The sequence below is a fragment of the Danio rerio genome, chromosome 14, assembly GCF_052040795.2.
Source record: "Danio rerio strain M-AB ecotype USA chromosome 14, GRCz13ab, whole genome shotgun sequence".
Taxonomy (NCBI): domain Eukaryota; kingdom Metazoa; phylum Chordata; class Actinopteri; order Cypriniformes; family Danionidae; genus Danio; species Danio rerio.
In genome coordinates, this window is record NC_141034.1 from 12,074,149 (window position 1) to 12,095,439 (window position 21,291).

At 37.1% G+C, this 21,291-nt stretch overlaps 1 protein-coding gene and 1 long non-coding RNA gene across 3 annotated transcripts in view; one reads left to right on the forward strand and one right to left on the reverse strand.

Moving 5' to 3' along the window:
- Nucleotides 1-18,759, reverse strand: part of si:ch211-153b23.7 — a 66,492-nt gene extending 47,733 nt beyond the window's left edge. Inside the window, exons 1-4 of the mRNA XM_087281176.1 lie at nt 17,757-18,759; nt 17,192-17,307; nt 16,236-17,100; nt 15,993-16,129 (exon numbers count right to left, since the gene is read on the reverse strand). Of these exons, the coding sequence (XP_087137302.1) occupies nt 15,993-16,066 (74 nt within the window). The 5' untranslated portion in view covers nt 16,067-16,129; nt 16,236-17,100; nt 17,192-17,307; nt 17,757-18,759. The remainder of the gene's footprint in view (nt 1-15,992; nt 16,130-16,235; nt 17,101-17,191; nt 17,308-17,756) is intronic.
- LOC147840776 (uncharacterized) overlaps nt 1-21,291 on the forward strand; it is a 1,215,461-nt gene that overhangs the window by 952,425 nt on the left and 241,745 nt on the right. The window lies entirely within an intron of this gene.

Genomic DNA, 21,291 nt, shown 5'->3' on the forward strand with positions numbered 1-21,291 from the left:
GTCTCATTTTTTCATAGTGCCAAAATGTATTTGAGGAGTTTTAAGTTAATAAAAAGTGACGGGAAGCTATGCTAAGGTTAACTAGCCTATAGCATATATCTTGCTGTCTGCAAAAGACAGTAATGTAGACGTACCATATAACTCCCATAGGTGCATACTATTCGACACAACTGCAAAAGCATCGTTTTAACCTTTATAAACGAACGTTAACGTTACTCTGGCAACAGTCTATTGTCTAAATTACCGCGCTAACAGAGCTAACGTTGCGTAAACAGAGCACCCGGTTGCAGACGTCCGATCAAACTCCGCTTCAACTCCGCTACAAGTTTATAAACTGCCTTTGGAACCCAGTTAAGGTACAAAAATCTATTTAACAAAAATGATGATGCAGTGAAGTATTTTTTTCACTCAGCCGAGCCTTCTGTCTGTTGCTGTGGAGAAGCGCCCTCCGACTTCTGACTGAGCGTCTCTCTCTCTCTCTTATCTCTCTCTCTCTCACTCACTCACTCACTCTCACTCATGCGGGCATGCACTGTGGTCTCATGAGGAAACGCTGCTTTTTGATATAGTGTTTTTCTTGCTCCCGAATACAAATAATTTTTCAAGTATTTGTTCGAATTAAGTATTCGTAAAAACACGCTATTCGTGCCTTTCCGAATACCGTATTCGGGTTCGGCTCCACCCTTAATATATATATATATATATATATATATATATATATATATATATATATATATATATATATATATATATATATATATATATATATATATATATATATATTAGGGCCTAAATCTTATAATATTATGTTAGATGTGGGCCATCTACACAAAGAAACTTGTTTAGTTGTGGCAATTTTTGTCAAGATGTGCTCAAAATAGACAAAATCAAATGCAAATGAATTTAGGTCATATAATACTGAATAAAAGTTAGTCAGTCAAGTCTGAGAAACACGTGCACATTTTCTTTTTTAAGTGACCTCTGAACTTTCATGTGTGCATATACACACAGTATGTGTACCAACTGAGCCGTACCTTTAGGGCAAGTTTCTTACTCTGTTCTTACACTTTGGTTTGCATGGTCAATTTTACAGTAGAATTAATAAAGAAGATCTGCACTGTTCTTTGTTTTCCACACAGTTTGGCTGTGGCAGTAACATTAGATTAGATTAGAGTAACTATTGTTACAGTCTATACCTACTCTTAACCTTTTCTGAATCAAATGATCCACTTGCCTGGACAGGTATTTCACCCTTCAGTATCTGTCCCTGGCAATCCTACACAAAGCTTTTACCTTGCATCTACGCAAAGCCCTCTCAAGCAGATGTCATCAGCATGATGGAAAACAATCTATATAAAACTGTAATTGTATAACATTGTATTCTAAGGAACTGTCAAACAGTGCCACCATGTGATTCAATTACACTGTTAAAATATATAAATATCTAAATCAGAAATACTTAAAACTTTTAGATGTTGTATTTCAAACAATTTCATGTTGTGCGGAGCATGTTCAAGCTTTATTGACTTTTTGTGCTTTGCACAGTAGCTAGAACAGTAGAATAAAAGTTCAAGGGCAGAAATCCATCGACGCATAAATTAAGTTAAATTCAGTATGATTTTAGTTGAACACAGAGCAGTCTTCTTTTCTCCTCTAAGCTCTTTGAGGCTCATTTAGACCAATAGCTCAATGTTGCCCAGGCCTAATGTTCATTTGTTAAAACAGGCTAATGGGGTCAGCCTAGTTTTTATGTGACAGTGCCTTTATTAATTCTTAGAGTTAATCACAGAGTACTTGCAATTCCCATTAATTGAGCTTTTTAATGCTCGTACTAAGAATAAATTTGACCGTGTGTCATAATTCAACATGGAAGGATAATTACAATGAATATTATCGTCGCAAAATTCTTGCAATGTCACAGAAACAAATAAAGGAAAAGTAAATTTCTGAAGAAAATAAGAATAGCAAAACACTTTTGATAAAATATTGATGTTCAAATCTCACATTGTAATGTGACAGAGGATATAGACACCATTGGCAAGGTTTGATTTCAGACTTCAACAGTGGGCTGCTGGACTTCAGTGAGTCACAGTGTCTGCCGCTGGCTACAGACAGCTCTTATAGATCAAGACTTTCAAATGAGCACTGCCACAGATTTCATTCAGGGACTTTAATTGGAAAAGTGGTTCTCAGCTCTTTCTTTTGCAAAGGAACATTTTTTTCTCTGAGGGCTAGTAATATTAGAGTGCACTGCTTTTTTCTAAAAAAAATTCATTTGCTTTATTCCTGTGCTCTTGATTAGTAAGCAAACCACTTTGAAAGCATACAGTGAGTCAGGTACAAGGCTATCTGTAAGAAATTAGGTTTGCAGCGGTATTATTACATTACCAAGCTTATACTGGAAGGCTGGCCTTTGCTAGTTTAAAGTGATGGACATCTAAAGAAGTGGTCAAAATCTTTCTAAAAAGTCTGCTAAGCCAGAACAGGTTAGGGGTCAATGTGACCTTTATGTGAAGTGTATTGCGACATAATTAGTGAGAAAACTTACATTTTAAGAAGTCTGATACACACCTGACTTCGAATAGAATGCAGTATTCTAGACAAAATTTGCATGACTTAATTTTCAGATCACAGATGACAACACATTCTAAGAAATTTCATAAAGCCAAACAGTCTAATTAGAACTTTTGAATTATTTAACTATTTTGAACAAGATTTTACCGTTTTTCAGATTTTTTTGATGCCTTTGTCTTGCACAGCAGACACAAAGAGTTTCACTGATTTTCCGAAACAGTATAATACAAGCATATTATTGCTCCTGGCATAAGAATGTTCCGCTTCATACTTTGAAAAAAACTAATATCGACAAGTGTGGACAAATGATGAATCACACAGTCATGAGGTGTGATAAACAATTACACATAGTGGTTGCACACTGTGAGTTGCTGTACAGAATTAAAATCTACATGAGTCAGTTATTTATAGTGTAGAATATATAGTGCCCATAATGGAAATGTTTTCTTTCCCAGAGCTGAAGAATGATGAAACTGCATCATGAAATTTTCAATTAATCCTGAATATACTGCAAAGTGTAAAGGATATTTCATGAAAGTTAATTTGCATGAAAAAATAAAAAAATCAATCACCCCCATAAGATAAAGGATATACTGGTTTCTCTTGTAATGAAACTGACTTAAGTTATTGTAAAGCATTGAAATTACAAACAATTGACTCGTAATGTTAAACAACTAAATTGTAATGTAAAGTTAATGTAATAAGAATTAAATTAAAAACAATTATTAGGTTTTATTTTGTCAGTGAAGAGACTGATCCAGTTAACAAAGGTAGTCAGATTGATTCAATCTAAGTAATGAATGAATCAACATTGAGATATTCCAAATTAACTACAAACATTCCACTGGAGGAGAGGTTTATTAGAGAATAATCCTTGACTTTAATCCTGTTGACGTCAAGTCAGTTCACTCAGCTTTCATGCCTTCAGGCAGCCATTTCCTGTCATACAATTATAACTAGCTCACTCACTTTCCTTTTGCTCAATCCCTTTTATCAGGGGTCTCCACAGCGGAAAGGACTGCCACAATTAAAACTACCTAAATCATAAAAAATTATAACTTATTAGACTTATGTTCATTAATTTTCTTTTCAGCTTAGTCTCTTTATTAATCAGGGGGTTGCCACAGCGGAATGAACCACCAACTTATCCAGCATATGTTTTAGCATATGTTTTATGCCACTCCTCACTGGGAAACACTAATACACTCTCATTCACACACATACACTATTTATTAATATTATTTTTTTATTTAGCTAACCCAATTCACCTACTCTGCATGTCTTTGGACTTGTGGGGGAAACCGGAGCACCCAGAGGAAACCCATACAAACACAGCGAGAACATGCAAACTTCACACAGAAATGCCAACTGACACAGCCAAGACTCGAACCAATGACCTCATGCCTATAGCCAGGGGGGGTTCAGGTGGTTTGAACAAAAGGTTCAGAATTTGTCCTTTTCATTATTTTATGTAATTTAAAAAATATTTATATTTTATAATGAAGTGTAACTTTAAATAACTGGCCAGTAATTCGAATCCTATAGAGCCTCAAAGCCACAATAATGTGACGCGAGTCATGTCACAACCCACCGAGTGCTGCTAATGTTTGAATCTTTGATGCAAAATCCTCATTCATGTTGAGTAACGCTGTCGGTCGAAAAGAGCAAAAGAGGCGGAAAAGAAAGCAGGCAGCGACGTGTTTATCGCAAAATATTGAATATATGTTCAAAAAGACTGCCAAACAGGGTAAGGGTAATGTTACTTACTTCCAATGAGAATCTGTACCTATCCATTAGGTTCTAGGCTAACTGGCTGCTTTAGCTGGGAAGTCCTGTGTATTTATTGACTTGTCCAGTACATGCCCTGCCTTTCCCTATTTTTGCCATTATTTTTTAAATAACTGTCCGACGAAGACTGTAATGGCAAGCGAAGTCCTCAGCCGTCAGATGTCACTTCAAAGGAAAAGGCGCTAGTCCTGTCACGTCTGTGTTTTTGAGTCTGTTTGGAATATAAATCCGATCGCTCAAACAACTTCAGAAGGTGATCTGGGATGCATTCTAGATGAAACTGGACAGGTCTAATCATTTTTTAGACAAAATTATTATAAATAAAATAAATGATGATCTGGAAAAAATCTGATCTGCGCCTGTTAGAGAAAAACCTGTAGAGCCAAACATACTTAAAGTGTGCAAAATTCTATTAAAAACATATTTACTATAAGCACAAAACATGTGTTCTAACTTTTCTTCATCTGCCAAAAAAAAATTTAAATAAATAACCTGTGAAATTTAACTACATTTGGCTTTTATTTTGGCTTTTGACTTAATTCATCATATTTTTTTCTTTAATTTGTTTAATTATCTGTTGCATTTTGTTAATATTTTTCTTTCACTTAATTAATTTTATTTGTAGTATACTGAAATGATAAAATTAAAATTTTCAATTTATATCAAATGGCAACACTACATTACAAATGTGCAGCATGCACTTGTACTTCTTTGAAAACAGATGAAAAATAACAGACAATATAATGTTTTGTTTTAAAAGCAATTTTTTTGGGGGGGAAGATAATGTTATATACAAAAAATAATTGACCCTATAATGGCAGTACTCATGGAGCCTGCCTTATTATAAGTAAAGCACAAAGGCTTCTGTATCCCTACTTTTTTTACAACTTGACTTGTGAAAAACTATTAATAAAAGTGTCAAACACCAAAAGCAGTCAATAAATCAATAAGTTTATAAATAGAGGTTTATGTATTAAGTAAAGTCCTCTAATAATTACAATAATATTTTAGCAATGCTATAATATATATATATATATGTGTGTGTGTGTGTGTGTGTGTGTGTGTGTGTGTGTGTGTGTGTGCACAGTTGGCATGGGACGATAACCATTTTCAAGGTATACCGTGGTTTAGAAAAGTAAGGTTTTAAAACAGACAGAATTTTCTATTATACTGTTTCTAAGGTGTGTGTAAGATTTTTTTAATTATATTTTTTTGTTTTCTTTTTTATCTCCAAAGATGCCATTTTAATTTGTAAAGAAATCTGTGTTTTTGAAACTAATGAAGACAGAAGTCAATGATTAATTTGAATTATTTAGCCTGACATGTTTACTGATCCAAAATATCATAAATCCTTCAAAAAATAAAATGTATTGTGTTTAAAGGGAAAAAAGTTTTAGTTTTTTTTACCCAGACATTTAAGAAATATATATTTTAGAGCAATATAATATAATAAGCATAATACCATGATACCGTGATATTTTTATCCAAGGTTGTCATACCGTCAGAATCTTATACCGGCCCATGCTTAGTGTGTGGTGAGGTTATATTGGGCCAAAAAAGAATGTAAAATATATAGCGGTTCAACCTCCAAAAAAAAAAAAAAAAAAAACAAGCTGGATGCTACAGACAGCTATAACATGTGACACAGCACTAGTGATGTGTGCTACCACTGGTTTCCTATCCGATCCGATATCAATTCAAATGAAGATGAACATCGGCGATACCAATCCAATACCGATACTTTGCCCAAAAATTACTGTTTGGGAAATTAAAGTAACAAGTAGTCTACTTAAAAGTGTCACTTTATTCTGAATACGAGGCATATTATAGGTTATTCTTGTTTATTGTTTATTGTAGAAGAATTATCACACAAAAAAAGAGCCAACTTACAAAAACATCTGAGCATGTATATCTTAAAAAACCTGCCTGAACATCTTAACATAAAACAATAAACATTCACACCTTTTAGTTTAGTGACATGTTAATCCTGCTCCCTTGACGATTTTTTTTAACCTTTTTCTTTTGTTTTATCATTGTCACTATACTATATATATACCCACACTTTGTAGTTATTTAAACGTATATATTTGAAACACTAATCTTAACATATTATTTGCAGTAATATAAAACTTTAATACAGTACATCTTTGTAGATTTATTAGAAAATATATTTAGTACATGTTTGCATACTTTATTGGCAATAGTAAGTAAATGTAATTTCAGTTGCAGCTGGTACTGATACAGTTGCAGTTTATACTAATATTTTGATAATGATTAAATATTTCAAAATAATTAAAAATGTATTTAAAATGTTAAACTTAAGTAGTAAAATATGTAAAACATGTGAGTTTAACAAACAAACATCAACATACAATATATAATTAAATTCAATTATATTTTACATGTCAGGGCTCCATTGTTGTACATGTACATGCATGCAATAGGCAAAGTTTTAAAGCATCTTTACTGTTTAAAACATAATTAAAGCATAGTTTGCAGACAAATTGTATGTTAGTGATTCTAGAAAATACCAATATAATTTGACTGACTTTAAATCAAGTTGCAGAGCATGAAATAAAACAAAAATATCACCTTACAGTAGGTCTAGCATTTGTGATGTGTACAGTATTTGTAGAGAAGTTTTAGTTATTTATGCAAAATAACATACAAGTGTATGGAAAATGGAAAATAACATACAAGTGTATTCCAGATGATGAAACAATTAAGTGCACTACACATAACTAATGCTTATAATGTATTACAGATGATTCACAACAGCTTAGGAGAGAACAAGGGGGAACACATCATCTCAGGCAAGAACAAGGGGAAACGCAGCATCTCAGGGAACAACAAGTGGGTACGCAGCATTTCAGGGAAGAACAAGGGGGTATTACTTTTACTGGGGCATTAGGACTCACACAGACCACAGGTTGAGCGCCCCCTGCTGGCTTCACTAACACCACTTCCAACAGCAACCTAGTGTTCCCTAGTGGTCTCCCATCCAGGTACTGATCAGGCTCAGCCCTGCTTAGCTTCAGTGAGTAAACGGTCTTGGGCTGCAGGGTGACATGGCTGTGGCATGCGGCATCTCAGGGAAGACCAAGGGGGTATGCAGCATCTCAGGCAAGAACAAGGGGGAAAACAGCATCTCAGGGAAGAACAAGTAGGTACGCAGCATTTCAGGGAAGACCAAGGGGGTATGCAGCATCTCAGGCAAGAACAAGGGGGAAAGCAGCATCTCAGGGAAGAACAAGTAGGTACGCAGCATTTCAGGGAAGACCAAGGGGGTATGCACCATCTCAGGGAAGAACAAGGGGATATGCAGCATCTCAGGGAAGAACAAGTCGAAACACAGCATCTCAGGGAAGAACAAGAGGAAACACAGCATCTCAGTTAAGAACAAGGGGTTATGCAGCATCTCAGCAAGAACAAGGGGGAACGCAGCATCTCAGGGAAGAACAAGTGGATACGCAGCATTACAGGGAATAACAAGGGGGTATTTAGCATCTCAGGGAAGAACAATGGGGTATGCAGCAATACAGGAAAGAACAACGGGAAACACAGCATCTCAGGGAATAACAAGGGGTTATGCAGCATCTCAGGGAAGACCAAGGGGTAACACAGCATCTCAGGGAATAACAAGGTGTTATGCAGCATCTCAGGGACAACCAAGGGGGAATGCAGCATCTCAGGGAAGAACAAGTGAGAATGCAGCATCTCAGGGAAGAACAAGGGGGAAACAACATCTCAAGGAAAATCAGGAGGACCCACTCCTTGTCATTAAAGTTCAAGATGAATTGTTTGGTGATCTGGGGTTTTTGATTCATGCCCCGAAATAAATTGATGAAATCTTAGAGAGTGTGCGTAAAAGTCTGATGGCCAGAAAATACAATTTACTCAGGAACCACAAAAGGCCTTCTGAACACCATCTTCCCAATACAATTCCTTGCTTTTTGCAACAGGGCAATCAAGTATGGGTGGTTGGAAGAATATGGCTGGTGGTGGGTGTACAGTTCTAAGCTTGATGGTGCCTTCTGTGTGTGCTGTGCCTTGTTTGTGAAAGCCAAAGACAGAAAACAGATGAGCGTTTTAGTCAATGCTCCATTCACAAAATGTCAAAAGAAAAGTTTAGTTATAGGCAACCATTTAACCACTACCTACAGTACCACTGTGTCGCCCACTTACAAAAAAGTGTACAAGGTTTGTAAGAGAAGCAGAACATCATGATACAAGGTTAAAAAGTTAAAAATGACTGTAAAAATTGCTGTAACTTATTTTGCTCTAAACTGTACATCTTAGTACCTTAGGGTTCCGCCCCAATGACTCTTTAAGCCTACACGCCATCACATTTCTCATAACACACCATACTTTGAAGCTGTGTAATGGTACTGCTGGCACAACCATCACGATAACCTTTTATTTCACAAGAGTAAAAGTAAGAAGGGCTGGTTGATGTTGAGGTCCAGGTTACAACTATAATATCAAGGGTGGTGATGGAAGAAGGAATCAGGAAAAAGCCAGGAGCTGAAGGATCCAGGTGAGGACTCTGAGAGCAGCCAGGATTGTGGCTCACAGTGAAGTTTAGGGAGGGAAGAGCCACTGACAGAGTTGTAGCTGATAAAGTTGGAGCCCAGGTTGGAGACTAGGAAATGGAAATGGAAAACCAAGGCAACACAGTGTATTTGGAGGTGGATTTGCAGCAATTGATAAACAAAGAGGATTTGTTTATTATAAGAGAATTATGAGTTTATTATCTCCAGGCCACTTTATCTTCTTGCCCCTTTGTCTCCTGTGTTTTATCGACTCATAGTGCCCAATCATACACCCTGCGCAATATGATGCCAGGCGTGTAGGACATGATTTTTTGCTATTGTTTTAAAAGCAAATCCGTCTGCACCACTTTATCCACTTATGGGCATGCTGGACTGGAAATGAGGCGAGTTAAGGCACGTTGTTGATGCTATTTTAAGGCAAATTAAATAGACTGGGCCAGACCAACAAAAAGCTGCTTTAAAGTCAATGATGCAGGGTTTTATTAAAATTCACCAGAGGCTGGTCAACAGACTAACTGATTGACGGACCAATGCCCCCACCCACCCACCCCCTTCCTTAAACCCAACCAACAGCATTTTCAAAACCAACCCTGAAAAAAATTAGCCTTCATGGCCAACTGGATTTTACCACACTTTCAGATCTTACCACATTCTGACCCTATTATTTACTTATTTTATTTTTTGCCTTTTGTTTTACCTGTTTTAAAGAAGTGTTGGAGATTTAGCTACCCTTTAATGTTGTCATATGTATGAAATTTTGAAGTTCTAAAGCAGCTGTTTCCTTGAAAAAGACGTGAAAGTGTCATTAGAAACTGAATAGGAAATGATGTTGTTTTAATAAAGTCAGTCGTGAACTGAGGTGGGCCGGTCTAAGGATTGAAACCCCAGGGCTTAAAAGGAGTCACACAACTGCCCTGATACAGGCAGAGCCGATTTTGAATCCGACGTTGAAATTCGAAATATTCCAAGCACTATGCATCCGTTATCATTTGATCCTCTGTGTCCAGTGCTGGTGAGGGAGCTCTGATGGGTGACACATGGTTAATAGACGTAAAAGTGGGACAGGTAGAGAGATGTTGTGACACTGATGGTTTTCTTGATAAAAGTCTCTAAATTGGCACTGTCATCGTGAATAACCATCTGCTCGCAAATTTGTGGTTTCAAACTTTTCAGATAAGCTGCAAGCAGAGCCATCTTTTTCCAAATACTACTTGTGGCGAGTGCTCGGAATTGCAATAGATTTCCTTGACGAAGGTTGATTAATTCATCATGTACTGAGAGTGAGGTGAGTGGAACTGCCAATACCTCCTTCAAGTGACTGATGAAGGTTTGGGAGGGGGCCATCACCGGACTGCCGGCATTCCGGAGAGCATCCGCCCATTGTAGAGCTTGTCTTGTAAATAAGGAAATTATGAAAGCAACTTTTCATTGGGGAACTAGTGAGCATTAGCTTCCATATAAAGTGAGCATTGTAGGAGTAAACCATTGCAGGTGCTTGGTTCGCCCAAATAGCTCACAGGACGAGCAAGAGGCGTGCTCGTGATGGCCACCAGGTTTGTAGCAGCGCTCAAGGGAGCAGAAAGCAGTGTTCCAGTAGCAGCTTCCAGTTAGCAGAGCGCTAGTCTCCATAGCCGTGTGTATGTCTTCTGGGCCGGTATCCTGTCATGATCTCGCACAGGGAAGACAAAATGGTTATCTTTTAAGGGTTGTATTCAAAACAATGTTGCTGAATCAGAGTGATGAAGCAGGAGAGCATTCTAGTTGGTAGCGATCTCATCCCAAGAAGGTCACATTTGTTTTTATTAAAATCTTACACGGTTGTTGCATGTAACAAGGCAAAAAAAAAAATTGGTCTTGCACAGGTCCAGTCCAAACCCACACGGTCTGTTCCTGACTGCTCTGTTAATGGGCAACCTACTTTTGCCTGTATTTTGGTTTTCCTGTTTTATTTAAAAACCTTCAGCATGAATCTATTTGGGTTTGCAGAGATGTTGTGTGCATTTTATTTTTATTCAAATCATTGGGAGTTTAATCATTAAAGAAATTTAACAGTCTTTTGTCTAACTAACCTGCCACAAATATAAAAGGGGTTCATGAAAACATACATGTTTGGTTTTGTCTGGTCCTGTGTTCCATGTGCTTATGCTTTCATCATGCGACCTTCCCCAAGTGCTCATTTGTTCTGTTTCCCGCCGTTTCATAATGTTCATTAGTTTCACCTGTACTCACCCTTGTTAGTCATTAGTTCTATCAAGTCATGTGTATTTTTAGCCCTGTGTTTAGTTAGTCTATTGTCCGGTACTCTGCATTATGTTCTGTCTACACCTCATGTCATTCCTGAGTCTCCTGTGTTTCCAGTGTCCTTCTAGTGAGTGTTTGTATATAAATCTACGTGTTTGATAACTCCTGCTATCCTTTGACTTCTAGACAGAAGCCAGACAAGACAATACCAGACCCAAACAGAAAAAGTGCAGCGTGTTTTCCCCCCATTTAATTTTTATAGTCTTTTTGCCCCTTTGATCCTAGAGGACGATAGCTTCAGCATAATGAGGAGAATCCCACCATCTTCACCTTAGCTGATATCACCGGCTACAGCGATGCAGCCCACTTCTGCGATGAAACAGTCAGCCAGTCCCCTAGCTCATCTTTTAGCTGAAGGAGAGTAGATCTCACTGAGGGTCTGCCTACCTGCATCGCCTACCAGAGGCTGTCGCCCAACGTCATCTCCACCTCAGCCCTCTGACTCTACGGCTTCATGTTGGCTCTCTTCTCACTCCTCTCCTCTGTGGGCCATCAGCCCATCAGCTCCACCAGGTTCCCTCGTCCCTTGGGATCCAGTTTGGTCAGTCGTCGCACTGCCTCCACCTCTGAACCCTGCTCCTCTGGCTACGCCTCGTTCCTCCGTCCGGCCAGGTACGTTGAGCTACTCCATCCCTCCAGCTACGCCTTGGTCCTCTATTGCTCTGGCTCCACTGCGGGCTTCCGGTCCTGTGACGACGCTTCGGTTGGGTGAGCAGACCGCTCCACCCCGGCCCTTCGGGACCTCCTTGGGCTACACCTCCAGCTATGGCGTCTCCTACTGTCAGCCCCCTGGAGTCAGCGACCACTCCTCCTCCTTGTCTTCTCCCTCCGTCTCCTGTGTTTCCAGTGTCCTTCTAGTAAGTGTTTGTAAATAATTCTACATATTTGATAACTCTTGCGATCCTTTGCCTTCCTGAGAAAGTCCAGGCATGACAGATTTAATGGGCCACAAATTAAAAAAAAGGTTGGGGAAACAGTTATAGAAAATCAGTCAATACAATAAGGTAGTAATTAGTCAGAAATATTAATAATCCCTTTTAGTCTTTTAATTTTGGATGTTGTAATATTCAAAATTAAACCATAAATAAATGAGACCATAAATAATATTGTATGAAATCCATGAATTAACTAAATACCATTTGTGATCTTTTGGAATTACATTTGACTGTAGGATTTTTTCCCCTATGTGAGCAACAAAGAATGGGAATCAATTACTGGATTTATATCCTGACATGATAAACCCTCTCCACCACTTCCCCCACCCCAACACTAGTAATAATGTAATGACATTATTTCAGTCAACGGTGATAGCAGAAAACTTTTCTCAATCCTTAAACCATACTACCACCAGAGGGGATGAACAATTTCTGATAATTTCATAAACTGAAATGAATCAAAAGGGAATGGGCATACATCTTCAGAAAAATGGAAAATGTCTAATATCTATATGTGCCAGAATGCCAAATCAATGCTTTTAATCAGCTGATTGGAAACCAGCGCAAACCCCATTTAACACAGAGGCAGGTGAAGAGAATTGATTCATCAACAAATGGCCTTCTGAGGTTCATTGCAGTTGTTCATTCAGTGCAAGACCACCATTACTAGATTCTTTCTTGGCTCCATAATGTTAATACTCTACAGTGATACAGATAATGTTGGCTCATTGGAAAATTAAGCCTCTATATTCCAATTTATATAATATAATTATCAATATAATACATAAGTAGTCAAAGCTAAATCTTTGATATGAAGTTCCATGCAGATATTTATTTTACTCTGAGATAAAAAAAATAAATCATTAAACTTTACCTTGCCATGATAGGCGGCTACCTAATTAAAAGTCCATTTGTGATCTATAATTTCTACTAAATACTATAGAGCCAACTGTTAATAGTATTATAACAATGTGGAAGAACTGGGAACAACAGCTACTTGCAATGTATTACTCAAAGCATTATATCACAGACTAGCGTAAGTGCACACTGAGGCACATAGTGTGCATAAGTCCCCAACTTCTTGCTAAATTAATATATACAGGCCTCCATACTTTATCTGTTTCTCAATATGCATTCTTATCCGTTCTTGTGTCCTAGTGTTCTTGTGTAATGCCATAATCAACAGCTAAAGTTTAGTTCCAAAACTCAAGAAGAACGGAGGACCTTGAATGTACTCAGATGCATCAGCACAGTACTCATTTTAGAAGTCCCAGATGTGATTGCAGCTGAATAAAAGAGATGGGAAGAGCAGCATTTCTATTGATAAATTTCAGAGATATAATTTAATTATTTCAGGAACTTCCCAAAATGAGATCAATAAATGTGCATAAACACATTAAGGGTGTTTATTTGCTGAAATTCATATTAAAGTCTGTTTTATTTGTTTTATGCAATGCATATTTGTATGGCTTTTGTGCAAGTTATATATATTAAAAAGGATAAAAACAAAAAATTGTTGTATAAATGCTGTAATGTTTAAATAACTTTCTGTTAAAAATCTGTGAAGGTCATGTAGCCCTCAGGAAGAACACAGCATCTTATTTCTCAGAGGATTTGTTGTGTGTTCTCGCGGCCTCCCTAGTTTGTTTTCAAAGATAACAGCCTCCATGAGAATGCAAGTCCGTTCTCTGCATTCTTGGAATTGAGAAACAGTCTTAGTGTGTAATTTAGCTTAGCTTAACAACAGTACATAGTGAGCTTCATGAAATGGGTTTCCATGGCTGAGCAGCTACATCCAAGCCTTATATCACCAAGTGTAATGCACTGATGCAAAGCATGGTGCCACTGAATTCTTCTGGACTTCTGAAGTGAAGTTATCGTACTTCCTGACAACCTGATGGACAACTTTGGATTTGGCGGTTGCCAGGAGAATGTTTCTTGCCTGACTATTTTGTGTCAAATGTAACGTTTATTGGAGGGGGGTTGTGGTGTAATTTTGTTTGTTTGTTGAACCAGCAACGTTCCTGCTGTGAGGCGACAGTGCTAACCACTGAGCCTCCGTGCACCCAAGTTATGCAATGGCCAAGTCAATGACCTAATCTGAATCTGATTGAGTTTGTATTTCACTTGCTAAAGACAAAACAGAAGGAAAAATGTCCCAAGAACAAGCAGGAACTAAAGACGGTTGCTCTAGAGGCCTGGCAGAGCACCACCAGGAAATGAAACCCAGCGTCTGATGATGTCTATGCGTTTCAGACTTCAGACTGTAATTGATATAATATTTTTATATTTAAAATAGAAACTCTGCCATTTAAAAATAATATTGGTGAGGTAAATCACCAATGTTCTAACATATACTGTAACATATACTCTAAATTACTACACATTTATAGATACTGAACGAAAGAAAACAAACTAAAGTAAATGTAAAACACTGCAGCATTTTTGCATATAGGCACATTTAATTTTTTTTTTTAACTTTGCTGTGTTGCATGTTCAGAATGAAAAGGATGAACACATCTCTGGCTACTGCCAATAATCACTTCACTGACATATCCATGCATGCTTTGCACAGACCAACACACAAATACAGCACATATTACTGCTGCTAGGCAACACCTCAGTGGAAAATGAGTCCAGGCTGTTTTATTGCCAATGCAAGCATCTGTCTCAAGGTCTCACTCTTTCTTTTTTCAGTAGAATCTTGTCAAAATCTCAAACTGTATTGTCAAGGGTACAGCCAGGGCAAATATTTCCCGAATGATGTTTAATAGAGCAAGAAAAATTTTCACAGTATGTCTGATAATATTTTTTCTTCTGGAGAGTCTTATTGGTGTTATTTCAGCTAGAATAAAAGGAGTTTTTAATAGTAAAAAAAAACATTTTAAGGTCAAAATTATTAGCCCTTTTCAACTATATTTTTCGATAGTCTACAAAACAAACCATTGTTAAACAATAACTTGCCTAACTACCCTAACCTGCCTAGTTAACCTAATTAACCTAGCTAAGCCTTTAAATGTCAATTTAAGCTGTAATGAAGTGTCTTTTAAACTATCTAGTCAAATATTATTTACTGTCATCATGAACAAGACAAAATAAATCAGTTATTAGAAATGAGTTATTAAAACTATTCTGTTTAGAAATGTGGTGAAAAAAAATCTTCTCTTCGTTAAGCAGAAATTAGGGAAAAAAAATAAATGGGGGCTAATAATTCTGACTTCACATATATATATATATATATATATATATATATATATATATATATATATATATATATGTGTGTGTGTGTGTGTGTGTGTGTGTGTGTGTGTGTGTGAGCTTGTTACAAATCATTATAGAACATGACATTGTAAATCTGAAGAAACAAATAAATAAACAAAATACACATTTAAATAAAGAAAACAAAAATAATACATGGTCAAATGAACTGCACACAAAAATACCAGACAGGAAATATACCACCATTCTTACACGAAACACTCGACACATAACAGTCATTGTTATTGTGACAGTCACTGTTATTGTGAAGTGTTACTGATAATGTAAAGTGAAAACTCGGGTAGTGCTGTATAAGTGTTGTGTTAACACTTCAAATGATGAACTGAAAGTCCGTAATTAACACGCCTCTCTCCACACATGAATCATGATCTGAGAGATCTGCAATGAGTGTGAGGACTCTTGGATTGACTGTTAGCTGCTTCTTGTTTTTCTTAGTTTCCGCTTTTGTGCCCTTCTCAGGATTGATGTTGAAAAAACACCTTTTGAATGCTAAAATTCTAAATTAATCACTAGATCAGGCGATTTCTTTAAAATAAATAAATGAATAAATAAAATAATTTACCTCTGAATAAACTCAAGTGTGGAGCCCAGACCCACAGGATAGTGAATGTTGAGGCAGTAGTAGGTTGCAAACATCGTGCAAACAGCCGAGATGAAGGTGGGGATGAATTAGTTGACAATTTTCTGGTCAACACGTTCCTGCAAGAAAACACAGTTAGAAAATAACTGCACAACAGTCAGGACATACACATATAGTATTTCCTTACATAAGCTATGGGTTTTTCAGAAAAACAGATCAACTTACCACATACAATGATGCATGGTATCACAGGCAAACCTTCCACTTCCACTTCTTTTTGTCATGCAAGTTTCTCCCACATAAAAAACAAGTCCTCCTCTTTTTCATTATAGGAGAGGATGAGGAGCATCGGATCTCTTACGTCTTCTGAGCATCCCTCCTGCTGTCCTCTCAGAATTTTCAGCTTTTGTAACCGCTTGCAAAACATGTTTACTTTTTTTTCTGTACAAACACTTCTGATGAAGTTTAAAACATGTTTCCTTTTTTTACATTACTGAAGAAATAGTCCTTAAATAGTCAGACTGCTTGCTCTTCATTGGTCTACCAATCACACGCTGACCAAGCCCAAAATTGCACACCTTGCCACACAGTTATATGTGTCCTGAACAGCTGCCCTCTTTTCAGCTGAGATTTCATCTTTGTCAAATTCATCTCACCCCCGTCTGCGCTTCAATATTCTTGGTACTAAAGACCGCTTTCCATTTTCAATTTGTGCTTGCAGCTGCTTGACAAATGAGTGATATCCTGTTCCTACCACATCACCTTCTATAACATCTTGCAGCGACAGTGGATACTTTGCACCCATTTTCTTCACAACCTCTATGAAGTATTGTTTACCAGGAGAAGAAGAGGCATGCATCATTTCAGAAACTACAACCCGGATCCGTTCTCTGCATAACTTTGGGCTTGGCCTTTTCCCTCCCTCCAAACACTGCATCAAGGCTTCTGGGGCTTCTCTTATAGAATCTGGAAGCTATCGATCTAATCTGCAGTAGCAATCAGGTGTCTGGGTGAGGGTGACAGACTGAGGAGCACAACGAGGACACTGGAGAGGTAAATGTTGACTGACTATGGCATTCAGTTGTCTCTGCTGTAAAATAAGTTGAAATTCAAATGTAGATAATGACATTTCTTTTATCTTAATTTAGAAATAAAGCTAACTTTCTGCATAATGTACTTACTGGATTGTTTCCAGGCAGCCAACAGTTTTATAACTTGAACTGGTCTTAGTAAGCAGATCAGCTTCCTGAATATACTGTAAATCCTCAGTGGTTCCCACACCTAAAGACTGTAATGTCTCCAATACAATATTTAGAATTGAGGTTGGTAGGCCTCATTACACATTAGTAATGACACTACTTATGTTGCTTGATTCTATGTCATCTATCCTGAGTATAAAAAAAAAAGACTCAACAACTTAGACAGCTCAAGACATCATTGGTGTGACACAACACTGTGTTTCAATGGAACCAGTCATTGTCCATCTTTTATGTAAGCAGCCAATGGATAGAAATCAGTCATGTCACAGATGTTAAAACACTGCATCTTTTCATTGTTTTTCCTCGCTGAGTACATAGATTACTGAGGAAGGAACTCTGCTGTGTACATTGACACCAAAAGATAAACAGTGTTGTTTTGTAACAAAATAAGCACAAGTTCACCAAACTCTACCAAGTCAGTATCCCCTGTGACAAGGAACTGACCTTTCTCGTAGGCTGTTCCTTTAAAAACCATTTCTACACTTACTGTTGTGTTGGTATCAGTCAATCCATATTGTCTGACTGCATCCTGAATGCCTTTACTGTACAGTGTTGAGTAGAATGGAGAACCACCTTTAATTTTTAAGACAGCCTACTGATAGTTAAGCCTGCAACATCTGATGTCTGTTAGACAGAGTGAGACCAAGGTTTTTGAAATTCCTCAAATTTCTTTCACATCTTTTGAAATAGCTGTGTTCGCTTTCGAAACGCATTGTTTACAATCTAATCAAGGGGCCAAATTTCAGGGTCAGTGCTGGATAATGACGTAAGTAATGATGCTTTGGCTCAGCTTAATTTCGGGAAATATAGATTTTTTGGAGTCTAAACATTTTTAATAAACAAAATACACATACACAACTCCAGATATGGATGGCGACATGGTTCCTGGGAGTTAAGCCAACCCTAAGTTATTAAGAGCTGATCTCCGACATGTGAAAAGCTAAACCAGGGACACAATAGACACAAGAGATAATCAGTTGTGGAAACTTAAGGTTGTTTCTTGTCCGTTCAGATGTTTTATCAAACTGTTTTAAGACTGGTTCCATCAACATTCGGATACAATATCCTCACTATACACATTATCTATCTAACATAAAAAGGAATTACTTTAAAATTAATTAACTGTAAAAATAGCAAAATCACTTTAGACATTTTAGATAGTAATAACTACTAGAAATAACAATAGAAACAGTTGCTTCCAGTCCTCAGCCCTCAGTTCCACGCAAGGTATCCGTGACCTCTGACCTAGTTTGGTGGCTCCTGAAAAAGTTACACAGACAGCCAAATGCACTGAATATTCTTACGTAAAGCAGTGTTAACTTATTCATTAGTTAAATCAATTCAAAGTTAAACACTCATTCAAATAATCAAATTTAATAAAAAGTGATGAGAAACAGGATGTTGAAAAAAAAGTATAAACATTGATTTGTTGAGATTGATTTGAAGGTAGAAATCCAACTCCTTCAGCCCTGTCTGTGTCCCTCTGCAATAACACTTCCGAAACGCTAGGTTGGCAGTGAGGTGTTTGTGTTCCTCTGTGTAAAATTTCTTTGCTGGTATTTTGTTTTTTTTCTGAATGCTTCCTTAACCCTCTGGGGTCGAAAACCGCGTATACGCGTTTTGACCAGTGGTGTCGTCAAACTGCTGAAATTAACTTAAATTACATTTTCAGTTTTGATCGTACAGATAAGGGGCCTGTTTCAGTTAGGAGGTTCAAACAACTCGGAGTTTAAACTTGAACTCTGAGTTGATTTACCGAGAGATTAAAAACTCTGAGTTTTCAGTTTCAGAATAGCGGATCTGAGCTGGGTCAATCAACTTTGAGTAGACCAACTCAGAGTTAAGCGCGCACACCGTGACTATAAAAAGGCATTATCAATGGAGCGCAGATATTACGAGTGACCATGGCAACATCTTAAAAAAACAGATCAGCATTTCTTTCTCCGGCTGAATTTGATCTGTTCATGCAAAGCTATAGCAAATATGAGTGTATATATTTGAAAATAAGCAACCATCAGTGAAACAGAGACAATTAGCCTGGGAAAACAGCTGCTCAAGTTAATGCGTACTTTGTAATTTAAAATATCTAAATATTTAAGTATAATAAAATAAGTAATATAATGTTTGACGTTTATAAAATTTTTCTAAACTTTTATACACTTTGATCAGTTTTAATAGATTTAAAAGTGCACTTGTGTGTCTGCCTTTCTATTAATCAAGTGAAAGAGGTTGATATAACATTTAGAAGGTAAGTGCTAAAAATAATTTTTAAAAAGAATAATAATCCCTTTAATCTAGTTACAGTACATGTCAAAGGTTAAGCTAATTGTTTATGAAAAAGGACAAGCCTCGTACGTGACTTTGTTCTGTGTGTGATAAAAATGTAGGAGATATCTAAGTTTCCATCAAAATATATTACATAAATTTGTGCAAAACTGGAATATTGCATAAAGGATGTGAATAAAGCAGCGTTTTTATCCAATGAGTCAAAGAGAACACAATCGTCACCTCCTGATTAACTTGAGCCAAATATCAACAGTAAAAACAGAATTTACTGTGGCAGAAGAAGCTGCGTCAATAAATTATTTATTTAATAAATGTACTTGCGCCTCAGAGACAGAAGACAATGCTGACACACAATGAACACGTGGGGGCGTTTGAAGCCAGACGCGGAGATCTTGACACGCTCCAGACGCTCGGAGGTAATAATATACACTAATACTGAAACAGTTCAGGCATTTTAGAATGACCAAAACAACATTTAAGATGTTCTACAGTGTACTCAGTCTGCTGGGTTGTCCATTCACACACATTTTTATCATCATCTCTAAAAAAACTTTTTTTTAATGCACATACTGTAATTTGTTAAGTGCACTTAGTTTATGCACATCTTTTCTTATCAAATAAAAGTTTAATCTACTCAGTTATGCACATGTTTTATTATGCGTATTTTCAAAAGTTATGTGAATCATGACGTTTCCATCAATCATTTTTATGGGCATCTCCAAAATGAGCTCTAAAATAGGTGTGTAGAAATGTAAGGCTAAGGCGAGAAATACGCTTCATCTTTAAAAAAGGGGAGGAGACCGAGAGAAACTCAGAGTTTAGAGAATAAAACCTGCTCCGGACTAGGTTAGATTCACAGAGTAAGTTACCACGGTAACTGACTCTGAGTTAAAGTTACCTCTCTTTCAGAAACAGGTTTGACTTACCCCGATTTCTCGAGTTTAACAAACCTGCCATTTTGAAACAGAAAACCCAGAGTTTCTCTCATTTCAGGGTTAAAATACTCTTGAGTTTTCTCTTAACCTGCTTTCTGAAACAGGCCCAAGATCAATACATCAATCGAATCTGTTATGTGTCTACTTTTTGTTGTGTACACTCACAACAACAACAAACGTGTGTGCTTTTGCAAAATAAGGAAAACAAACAGTGTAGGCATTCTGTCTTTTCTCTCTTCGTAAACTGCTTTTAGAAACGCATCAGTAAAATGCGCTGGAACTCTGCGAATACAAAACGCACACATATGAGACATGTATTTCTAGAAAGCTTAAAGTGTATACCTTTAAACGTAGCTATGCATGTTGAAAACAAACATTGCTTGATAAAGTAATCAGTATGAAATCAACGCTATGTCTAGTTTCTCAGTCTGATCTCATTAGTTTTAATGTGACCATGCCCAAGAGGCATTGTTATTACAAGCGTCTAAAGACGCAAGCAGACTGTGGTCAGAAAAACACGTCACTAAAATGAAAGGAAACTCAGCAAATAGTCAACAAAAATTATGATTTATGATATCTATATAAAGCTCGATATGTCTACTTTTGCATTAACCAATTCAAGTCGAAAACAAATGATCTCTTTTTATGTAATCCCTATAAAAGTAAGGACTGTACCGATTTTCCTATATCGCCTCATTACAGCAGCGTGGTCCCGCCTCTCAGTAAGCGCGCTTCATATGTAAATCCAGATGTGAAAACAACGGAGGTAAAGGACCAGTGGCAAAGAGAGCTAAAGTAGAC